Source organism: Protopterus annectens, chromosome 6.part1 (genome assembly GCF_019279795.1).
Source record: "Protopterus annectens isolate FY-2018-M chromosome 6.part1, PAN1.0, whole genome shotgun sequence".
NCBI classification, from domain to species: Eukaryota; Metazoa; Chordata; order Ceratodontiformes; family Protopteridae; genus Protopterus; species Protopterus annectens.
Genome location: NC_056738.1, coordinates 432,333,747 through 432,346,049, shown reverse-complemented (window position 1 = coordinate 432,346,049; position 12,303 = coordinate 432,333,747). Strand labels below are relative to the sequence as shown.

The window sequence follows — 12,303 nt, the reverse complement described above, 5'->3', positions numbered from 1 at the left end:
ACTATTCTATCACCTAAATATCATCATTACCAAATCACTGTACTCTCCTTAAGTTCAACCACGTTTCCCCTCTTCCTTTTTCAGACACTGGTGATGTTCCTTGTGGGAGCAAGAAACAAAATGTGGTAGTATGCAACAGTTCATCGTTGACTGCAGAAAGCTGGAGACCGACTAATAAAGGCTGAGGTGCATGCCTGTCTCCAAATTACAATATTAATTCTGACTGGTAAGCACAGCATATGAACTTACCAGTTAAAAGCAATAACATTCCAGTGAAAAATTAACCACTACTTCATTTCTGAAGCAGAAAATAAACATGACTAAATGGTGATCCTTTTACATCAAGCATTATAATCTGGAATTCAAGTTAGAAATGTCTTGCATTGAAGAAATCAACAGCCTGATTCATACAAGTTTATTTTCTATTGCACCAGGTTCTGAACGTGTTTCATTTGCACAGTATGCATGATTTTATGATGAATTCTGTTTCTTCACTTTTCTTCTGTAAAAGTCTCTTCAGTCGACTATCATATTACTGTTCACAGTAGGATACAGCTCAAAAAAGCCCTAGGAAAAAAATACAATATATATATTTAAAAGTCATGTACCTATTCTGCTAAGACATTCATGTACACACTTATGCACATACACAAACATCTATTGTTCATTTTTTACACAAAAGCTCTGCAGTAGAAAGCCAAAGCCATTAGTACACTTCAAGCTGGACTCCAAAGATCATTAAATGTGTGTCTGTGTTGTTAATACCCCTACTATCCTGATAACTGTTGTCTGAACATTTGCATGAGACACTGTGGACAGTGTATCCCTTTCCAGTTGAAGTAAGGTGGATGATATGCCATTCAGTTTAAAAGGCAGCAAATAAAGCTATAGGACCACATTGCTGCAACTTTAATATCTTTTTTCTAGTAAACTTCTCAGGACACTCATATATAACATACTCTTACTTGATATGTATTGGTATTTACAACTTTCCTTTCATGTTATGTGTATCACTGAATAGTAGTCAAAATTGAGATGGGCAAGCATAAATAATTCCCTATTCAGGAGAAATATATGATTTTTACTTCTGATGTATTGAAAATATACTGTGCATTAATTCTGTATTCAAAGCTCTAAACAAAAGTTATATGCCCCGATAAAAAAGTGGAATGCAATATGTAGGCCCTCACTGTCAAGATTCCTATAAAACCCTGCATTCAGTACCTATGTATAAAATCCTGGTCAGTCTCCCTTGGAGAGTTATTTATAATTTTTTCAGCAGATTATACCTGGACACTCATTTACAAAATGCACCAAAGGTATGTTCTACCCTCAGGAATTTGAAAGATGTTCAGTAATGAATTTAATTTTACCAATTTATTCCCCTCAGTAAAAGGAAGTTTTGGTCATGGTGTGTTTTTAGAGACAAAATGTTCTCTTTTTCTGTAACAATATATATAGTATTTTTACTTTGGACATGACGACGATGTAAAACAAATGTACTCTACACATATGCAGTATTCAACACAATATAAAGAAATGTCATATACTCACCCATAAACCTGCTGGTGCTACCTATCAGTACAGGGTTATATTTCTGAAATGGCTTATTTTCTATTAACATTTTCTAATACTTTCTGCTACTTCATGAATATATTTTGTATGGTTATTGTTACTCTCCATATGGCTCTGCATCCAAAATCCCAGTCTCTCCTTATTTTCTGCAGCTGCCCACCTGTTTTGTCATTATCCCTTTCTACTTTGAATTATAGGTTTCTGAATGTGCTATGTATAGGAGTCTTAACTGTGTAGCTCTGAAATACCCCTTCAAATCGGGTAATCCCAAATTGCCTTGTTCTTTTGGAAGAACTCTTGTCGCCATACCCTCTCAGTTAAATATCCTCTGGTTGATAGCAATATGCGTAACCTATGTATAAAACTAAAGGAACTATAAAAAAAGGTTTAACCACTTATACCTTGCTATCTATAACCTTAAAACAGAGCTTCCAATTTCTAAGTTTTTGTATTATCTTTTTAGTCTCTTCCCACATATCCTTAGCTGCCACACCAGAATGCTTTTTAAATCATACTCCTAAGTATTCTTCTCTTTTAATCCATACTCCTAAGTATTCTTCTTTCTTATATTCTGGAGCGTTTCTCCCCGGGCCTCCACTGAAAACAGGATCTGTGGAACCTAGTCGGACTTTCCCGGTCAACAAATGTTAAATAAAAATAAAATTAAAAAAAATATATTTCATTTTATCATGTCCCTGTAAATATGGATATTGCTAAAACAATTCATATGTGGGTACATAATTTACAGCTATTGGCTTTGTTTTAACTTCATTAATTTTGTATCCCAAAAAATATATGAATCTATCTCAAAATGTTCTACAACACTGAAATGTCCTTTTGTGGTTTTATCAGGTATAAAATATCATCTGTAAACACAGCCAACTTTTCTTGACTACCATACCAATTATATCCTTGAATTTCTGAGTCCCTTATTTTCTTTGCCAGTGGTTCTAAATATAATGTAAATAACAAAGGGTAAAAGAGGACACCCCTGTCTGGTTCCTCTGCTCAAACAGAAATTATCAGAGGAACCCATCCACTTTAATTTTCGCTCCGATCCATCAAATACCCTCCTAATCAACCTTGTAATTTTATCAGGGAATGCAAATGCTTCCATTGCCCTGCTCATAAACTCACAGCTTACTCTGTCAAATGCTTTATCTGCATTAAGATCTACAAACAGCAGTGCTATTTTCTTATATTTTGCTTCCCTCTGGATCATCAATGTTCTGCTATTGCCAAATATTTGCCTTCCCTCTACAAAACCACACTGATCCATATCTATCAATTTTGGCATCGCATTTACCATTCTTTTAACTACTATAAATAGACACCTTATAATCATGGTTTAAGATTGAAATGGGTCTTATGAAAATGCAGCTGATGGGTCTTCACCCTCTTTAGGTATTACAGCCACCATCACTTTCCTCTAGGACATTAGGAAATAGTGTTAAACAAAACCTTACAGACTTTTATCATTTTTTCCCCCTCCACGCTTCTAAACTTCCACAAGAGGATACCATCTATTCCTGGGGACTTTCCTGTAGATTGGTTATACATCACCATTTTTATCTCCTCTCCTCCTATCCTGTTAGCCTCATCTACTTCTAACCATGGCATAATTAATTCTTCTATAAACATTCCCATTTCTGCCTTTTCTTGATTCCCATATTTCTCTGCTTTATATACACTTTCATAAAAAATTTCAAAAAACTTCTAGTACCACTACAGGATCTCTTGTTATCTTCCTTAGCCTCCCTAAGCTTGGTGACAACCCTTTCTACATTCTGTTGCCTCAGTCATTGTAAAAGTATTTGGGCTCTGGAATTATCAAAAACAGTTGCTTAACAGCAATCTTTCTAAACTTATGCATATTATTAAGCTAATCCCTTATTTTCTGTTTAGCATTCTGCAATTGCTCCTCTTGTTCTGTGACATCCCCCCCTTCTGTAATACTTTAACAGATGTCAGTCCCTCTAAATAATTCTTGCAATATCTCAGCCATATCTTTCTCTCTTTTATTTCCACCCAATTTTTAAACTCCACGTTAATTTTATCTCACTCCCTAGCTATATTTTCAGAAGACATTTCTATCTTCTGTAATAACTTGTGAATAATTTTCACTACCCATTCCTTAAATTCCTCTCTTTTCAACAGATAGGTGGGAAAGCACCAGTGCTTCATTTGTATTTCATTACTCTGCATTTTTATTTTCTTTATTATTGGTGTGTTTTCTGAAAGTTATTGGATGTGTATCAAAACTTTCAATGAAATGCACGTTCCTGTGAAATATATGTTCTATCTAGTCTAGACCAGTTTTTGTATCTTGCGAGAATATGTGAACTCACTCTGAACTCCTACTACTGAATTCAAATCTTCCACACCACATAGTTTCATACACTTTATTAAAAAAAAAACTACCCTCCTTTTTATATTTTCCCTTCTGCCCCCCCCCCAAAAAAAAACATATATTCAATGCTCCAAATCAAATTCCAGTCCCCACTGTAAGTAATACTCCCTGATGAAAGTTGATTATTTCTCCTAGAATTTTCTTAAGATCCATTATAGCTGTTTTAGGTAGAATACAAATACATGCCAGTGTAATCCTCCTCCCTTGGTAGTAGCCCCTTAGTATTACAAATCTGCCATTATCTTTTTTCTCTTCTTCTATTACTATTGGAGCTCCTCTTGCAATTAATATAAGTACTCCTCTTTCTTTGCCCCAGGTATTCCCCTGAATAACTGTCCTGAAAATAATTCACATATTTAATTCTCTCCAAGTGTGTCTCCTGTAGCACAGCTATTTGCACAGTACATTTTTAATATAGTTCATTACTCTCTCTCTCTCTCTCTCTCTCTATATATATATATATATATATATATATATATATATATGAGACTATTTACATTTAAAGATAATGTAGAAAGTGTCACTATGTTAAAAAGACATTACTCCCACCTTTTATATGTAACACCTTTTTTGTTAAGTGTCTAGTTCCAGCTTTTGTGTTACATGCATACAATAATGTTTGGCAGGTTGATCTTTTACACAGCTGTTTCTTGTCATATCCATCTTACACAACTTTCTGTTTTATTATAAGCTCTCAAAAAACCCCACCCCAATACTCCCCTAAAACCATTAACGTAATACTAACACACAAAACTATGCACAACTTTAAATATTTAAGTTTTACTCTCCTAATAGGAACAACTATCCCAGACTGACAGCCACACTCACACACTTGAGTTAACATAAATTTAAGGTTATGCATAATAAGAAGCACAGTACAGCCTGTGCTTCTACTAAATGCTGCTTGGTTTTGTCTCATCTTCATTACTCTCCCAGATTGGGAAAACACTTCAATGCTTTCAGAAAACATTATTCCTAACCACTGAAAGAAATAAGTATTCTGTTTTTATTGCTCTTTATCAGATAGTCTCCATGGAGGCATGAGAACTCAATACACAGTTACTTCTACAAAGACTCATTTATTTGCTAGACAATGTTTTTTTATTTGCTTTCTCTTAAAATTTGTTACTAGATAAAGCCAAGGGCCTTAATCCAGTCACTCCCCTGTGCACGAGTTAAAAAAGCACATCAATTTTCTTGTATCCTGCTCTTTTGACCAGACTTTTCTTCTTTTTTATGTTGCAGTGTCTGCATTTCTTAAAACTGAAAGAATGAGAAAGAAAGGAGGAAATAAAAACAGGGCACCTGTTTACTTTATAGCATGCAGATCTTATAAAAACACTACTATTAGGAACAAAATTGTGTTTTACTTACAGTTAACTCTACTTCCCCTTCCTCCTTCCTAAACATTCTTCAAAACATTAATGCCATTAAGTAGTATGTATGCTTTATAGTCATAGGTTCATAGGTTCATAGGTTCATACTAGGCTATCCCTCTGTTGAGCAGTGACACTGAGGTAGTCCCCAAGTTTAACAAAGTCTAAAAAGTGCAATATTTCCAGGATTTCTTGTTCTGTCATGTTTCAGACATATAAGTAATGCTTTGTAATCCCACATTTATTTGTCAATTTTCAAGTTGCTAGTTTTATTTCTGTTGATCTTTATCTCCCAAATCCAGTTTCTGCTTCATTTCCAACATGCTCTTGTGCTTTTTTTTCTGGTTAAGCATTTCCCATTGAAACTTTGGAAAAGGTTTCACTGGCACAGTCTCCCTGTGATCTTTATTATGGAAGAACAAGAAGCAGAATCTCCTTCTGTTTAATAATTCACTTTTGTTTGGACAAACTTTTGTATTTCCTCCTTAGCATGCTCTGCATCAAGTTGTTATTTTGATCCTCCAGGAAATATTCTGAAAACATCTGATTAGTGAGATTAATTTACTCCTCTTTTGCTTATTATACAGTGAGTAATCATTTTCCACGAGAACTCTACTCTCTCCCACTTTTAGTACTTTTTACTTCTGCCACAGTTTTGTCAGAATCTGCTCCTTTTGCTTGGTAAAATTGCATCTTTACTATTAAAGGTCAAGGTTGCTTTCTCATGGCCAGGTTTGCAGCATACACACAATGTGCCCTTTGAATTAACAACTCCTGCTGTGGAATACCAATCAAATTGCTTATATGTGCTTTCATAAAATTAATACACTGTTCCTTCCAGCTTCTCTGGTACATCAGAAAATCTCAGGTTTTCTCCATGTGCTCTGTCATCTAATTCTATTATTTTTTAAAACATCTCTTCTTGAGCAGGCTCATATTCAGCCAGCCTTTTTTTCATTTTGACCTCTGATTTTTGCAGTTTTATCACCTCATCTGAATATGTTTTTTAAAGCTTCCTTCATTTTCCTGCCTTTTGTTATTTGAGTCGATATACTCCTTCAGTGTTTCATTTATTTTAATCAGCTCGGAGTACATTTAATTTATTTTCCCTATAGGGAAAGCTGGAGCTTGCAATGCCTTTTGCTGAACAGCTGCAGAATTCTTTCCGATCAGTGCTTTTTCCGTAACTTTTGTGATTGATTTTCTTTCAGGTTCTCTCAATTTCTTTTTGCTTGCTGGCATCCAGGCAGTGCACATACTAGCTAGTTACTAACATTTAATGAGTTTATTGGTTCTGCCTTCCGAGTTTCTGTTTTCACACTGGGAGAGCTGAAATTAAGCTGTTACACAATGTGCAGACATCTTGGAAGTCCTCGGCAAGGAACCAGCTTTATTCTAAAGGTGAGGGACTGTGAATGTTGGCACCACACATTTTTGAGATACTACAGCATTTTTTCATATGCAGTCTCGCCAGGGACATCACGAGAACGCAAGAAGTCATGTATCCCAAGGCCTTCAGATACTCTCAGGTTGTGAGGTATTTCCTGTCCAAGCTCTTTCTGAAGTAAAGGTTTAGGATAGTTAACTTTGTCTGAAGGAAGGTAAAACTTCTGAGGAGCAGAGTCCTGTAAATCTCTTAGAAACACAATCTTGCTTGTGGGGTTTGTTTGACATTTTTGTGTAATGATGGTGAACTCCATCGAGGTTAGTAAATGTTGGGTATAAAGCAGGTCTGCTTTGAGTTTTTATAAGCTTTTTGCCTGAATAAGGCAACTGTCTAAGTAAGGGTAAATATGAATTGCCCTTTGTCCTGAAGAAGCCTATTACTTCAGCTAGGCATTTTGTGAGGACACTGGGTGCAGTAGTTAAGCCAAAGGGCAGAGCACATAACTGATAGTTCCTCACAATTATTCTGAAGCATATGAACCTTCTCTGTGATTCCTCTATAGGGATATGGGGTATGCATCTTTTAGATCTAAGGTTACAGTAAAGGTGTTGGAGGTTATCATGGGAAATACTTTTTGTAGAGTTACCATTTTGAATTTTGGGACCTGTAAGTTTCAGTTGAGCCTTGACAGATCTAGAATAGGGCTCCAGATACCTTCTTTTCTAGAAACTTGGAAAAGTCTGGAGTAGAAACCTTTTCCTTGTAAGAATTTTGATACAGGCTCCATAGAGCCTTGAGCACACAGAAGGTCTATTTGGATTAAGGCCTCTGTCTTTTGGTTTGAAGGAATGTCTGGGAAGCCTGAGCAAATCAAAGGTAGCTTGAACTTGAATTTGTAGCCTCTATGAATGATGTTTAGCACCCATACATTCCTCATGGTAATGACAGTCCAGTTCTTGTAGAAAAGTGACAGCCCCCATTTGGGGGCAGGGTGAAGGAGAGAGGAGGAGAAAGTGGGGAGGGAGTGCCATGCAAGAGTCTTAACTGCTATCTGCTAGGTCTCTGAAGGCAAGATCCAAAAGGCCTACTGAGGTCTCACTGCCACTGTCTACGCTGCTGGTGTTGTCTTTGGCTCCTTTCCCTACAAGGTTATTTTTCTCTAGGCTTATACTGGGGGGGATGGAAAGGACCAGTGTTTGGCAGGATAGTTCCAGCTGAATTGAAGAGGTTGGACCTGGAAGAAGTCCTTGATTGTCTGCAAGAACTTGCCTTATCTTCGATTTTCTTAAGGACAGCTTCACCCTTAGCTCCAAAAGGAAAATTTTGTATAATTAGGCATCTAGGAGAATGGATTTGACAAGCTCAGGAAGAGACTGCTCCCTCAACCAGGCATGCTTTCTAATGATGGATCCTGTGGCTGCCCTTCAGGAGGCCTCCAAGGCATCACAGCTACAGTGCAGAGAATACTAAGCCACCTGAGAGCACGGGTTGCATAGATCCATTAACTCCTTTGAAAGGGTCTTATTTTCAATCCCTTTCAGTTTTTATTTCATCTGGTCAAGAAGAGTTTCCTGGTACTTCACCATATGAAGCTAGGAGATCAAAGCCCTCATGACGATGGTAGCAGAGGTGTAGACTTTCTTTTCAAACCTGTCAAAGGCTCTGCTTTCATCATCTGTAGGCAAAGGGTCTTTGGAAGAGCTAGCTTTTGATCTCTCAGGGTATAGAGTCACCACTTTAGGATCTGCCACAAGGTTCTTAAAAAGGTGTTTGTGAGAATCTAGAACACTGTAAAATCTGTCAGGCATTTGAGGGGCAGGCAGCAGGGAGTCTAGTTGTAAAGAAGAATCTAGGAAGACATTGTCTACCATCTTTATTACCTGGGGAATGGCAAGGGGTTTATGCTCAGGGAGACCAAGAATTTCCCTAATCATCTTGGAATGGGGTATTCCTGAGCTTCACATTTGAAATGCTGCCTCAGGGTATGGAACAACTCCCCAAAGGAAATATCCTCAGGGGGATGCTGAGGCAAGGTTCTACTCAGTGTCAGAATCCCTATTGGAAGCAAAAGATGCACTCCCCTCAAGGGTGGATTTATCATGATCAAAATGATCCTCAGAGTCAAACGAGTCAAATAAATCCAGTAGGAATCCAGGAGATGTTTCAGGGGGTGGTGTCTGGATTTGACCAAGGAAATCAAATCCTCAGCCATCCTCACTAGGTCCTGTTGGTAGGCCTGGGAGTGGAAGCCGATAGACATGGGCTGAGGTAAGGTGGGTGCCGTTTTTTTGTGAACGACCTTCGGTTTTGGCCTAGAGCTGACCTCTGCAATAGAACCTGAATGAACAACTGACTTCCACAAGCAGTAGGCTGAGGCAACCTCCTGACGATGCAAAGAGCTGCTGTCATTTTTTAAGCGGTCATCGGAAGCAGGAGCCTGTGAATTGGTTCTGCACCAAGCCAATGAGCTAAGTCATTCAGCTTGCAATGAAGTAGACAGATCTGGAGGCATATTTGATTCTGAACAGGTCTTGATAGGAGCCTGTGCCACCACCTCAGTCATCGAAAGCGGCTACAAAGGTCCCTCACTTTCTTCGACAATCACAAGCCTAGATGGACTGGCTGAGGGTGAATGAGCATCATCTGAGGACCTAAACCTAAAGCACTTTTCCTTTTTCTGTCTAGGGAAATCTACATTAGCTAGACTGGCAGATGACATGGTACATGAATGCCCTGACGACTCACTAATCTGTTCAGCTAGAATCTCAGCCCTATGCTTTATAGTTCTGCTATTAAAGCAAGTACAAAACTGACAGGAACATAGTGTTCTGGTCCCAAACAAGTCACACAAATGGAATGAAAGTCTTGGTGTGGAGCCTGTTTGCCATAGCGGAGACAGTTATTAACTTTCTTTGACATTACTCAAAAAGCACATGAAAAGTTTCCCAGTGGGGTACTTAGCTTTAGTTGCCTTCTTTCTCTACTGTAGACTTGAAAGTAGAATGATAATTAATTTTCATACACTATGTCCTCGAGGTATGAACTTGGAAAATAATCTCAACATTTGATTTGTTACAGATATCACAATAATATTTGAATGTTTAATTTTTTTAGGCAGAATGGATAATTTTTTATATAATTAAAAGTTATGATATGGAGAATTTTGGATGTATTGCAGTGGGTATGTATAAAAATGAGTTTTTGATGTTGGGAAAGAAATGCATTATAGGTATTTAGATTAATTTAAAGTGTTGTATAATGCACTTTATTTTGTTATGTTGAATATTTGTGATGCACCTTAGCATATGTCACTTTGAATTCTGCATAAAAGGGCATAATTTATTTGGGATTCATTTAATATATAAAGTATGTCAAAAGATTGATAAATAATGTACATATAAAAAATATATTTATTAATAATTAGAGATATTTCAGAAGTTATAAAGTGTATGTATGGACTCTGAAATGTATTTTGAGTAACTTCACTCAGTTTGTTCTTATGAATTGCCTACAAATGGGTTACTAACAATTTGATTTAATTGTATAATGGAATTAATCAAGTTCACTAATTGAAGTTAAAGGGTGTAAAGGGACAGAATGATACTGAAAAAATGTTCCCAAACAGAAGGCGAGAAGCCGAGGTACCAGAACATTGTGCAATAAAGAAGTCTTGTCCTGCCTGTGGTATTCCTGTTCCTGTTCCTGTTTTCATTGTGTTTCTACTGTTCGTTGTGGTTTTGGAGTTTGGGATGGTTTATGTTTGGATCTACTGTAGACTGACCACTGCACTGACTAGCACTCTGCTTCAGACTCAGACAGCAAGAAAGAACTGAAGTCATGGTGCTAGTCACCTCCCTTTATATCAAACAGTAGTGATGTCAGATAGGGCATCTGCCAACTTCATGAGGAGGGGAAAATATTCTCTGGTAATTGGGCCAGCCAAGGGCTTCCAGGGCAGGAAATCCTGCAAGTCAGGACTGCAACAGTGAAATAAGAAGACATCAACCTTTCTAAAGTCATGCATATTAATCAAACATTATGTTATTTTCCCTTAAGCAATCTGCAGTTGTGACTCTTCTTATTCTGTGATATTCCCCTTTTACAATACTGTAATCTTTGTCAGCCCCTCTAAATAATTTATATTATGCCACACTTATATCATATTTTTAAATCCAATTTCATTTTATCTCACTCACTAGCTATTCCTTAAGTAATTTCCATCTTCCCCAATAACTCTTGAATCATATTTAGTACTACACATTCCTTACATTTCTGTTTTTGTTTTCAAAAAAAAGGTTAAGTAGCAAAGTACCAGTGTTTAATTTTTACATAATTACCATGCATCTTTATCTTAGTATTTGTTGGTGAATGATCTGATATAGTCTACTGGATGTTTCTCAAGGCTGTAAATAAAATACTCAGGTACATGTGAAATATAATGTTTATCCAGTGCATCCAAATTATTATATCTTAAGAAATATTATGTAAATTTTAAGTTACTGTTCCTGAATTCACAATTTCCATACCAAATATTCTCATCTACTTATTCAGAAATTATCCTTTGTATGTTATAGTTTCCCTTCTAGGTCACTCTGATACATTCTTACTACTGCAAATCAGATTGCAGTTCCCACCTATAAATAATATTTAAGCTGAAAGCTTATTATTTCTCCCAAGCTCCATAACAGTAGTTTATGCTGAAATATAAATATGACAGGATAATTCTCCCCCTGACCATTAGCCCCTTACCATCATGCATCTACCACAATTGTCTTTTTTCCTCTTCTATCACTATTCCTCTCACAATTAGTGTTATTACTTCCCTTGTCCTTTGACTATGACTCTGCTGAATGTCCATCCCGAAATCCTTTCTTTGCCAAATTCACTTGTTAATTTGTAACCAAAAGCACCTCCTAAAACATTACTATTTGCACTCTGCACTTCTTAATATAATTCAGTACACTTTGCTTTTTTGTCTATATCTGTGCAAGTACTGACATAGAAACCATTCTGTAAAAGCTATTACTCTCACAAATTATACAAGACATTTATTTTAAATATATGCTTCCAACCCGCAGCTTACATGCACTGACTAATGTTCCACAGACTGATCTTGTTAGTAGTTGCTTCTTCTCATCTCTAGTTAAATCCATGTCACATTTACCTAGACTATTCACTTTAAGAATTGTACTCGAGAAACAAATATACTTTCATATCTTCAACCAATTTTAACTTACAGCAAAAGCACAAAATTATATATACTTTGTGTATAAAAAAAGTTTACCCCTCCAACTAGGAATGGTCATCTAAAATTGATAGCTCTAAACCCAGGCATCCCCTATTCTAAATTTAGGACCAACCATACTAAAGTGCATGCTACAGTCTGTGTTCTAACTTATATAGATTGCTCTCTGTTCTTATCTTACCTCTGTTCTCCTCACAGATACGAATAATAATTTGCATGCTTTCAGTAAACTAACTTTTAGCCTTAAGAAAAAAATAGCTGTAACTATTCTTAAATAAATAAACTAAACTGTACACTGCTATATTTGATA

General features: G+C 36.6%; 1 protein-coding gene across 1 annotated transcript in view; it reads right to left on the bottom strand.

The window, feature by feature from the left end:
• Window positions 1-400: 400 nt before the first annotated feature.
• LOC122805613 (aspartyl aminopeptidase) overlaps window positions 401-12,303 on the bottom strand; it is a 1,034,351-nt gene continuing 1,022,448 nt past the window's right edge. The window contains exon 15 of the mRNA XM_044075861.1: window positions 401-567. Within this exon, the coding sequence (XP_043931796.1) occupies window positions 517-567 (51 nt within the window). The 3' untranslated portion in view covers window positions 401-516. The remainder of the gene's footprint in view (window positions 568-12,303) is intronic.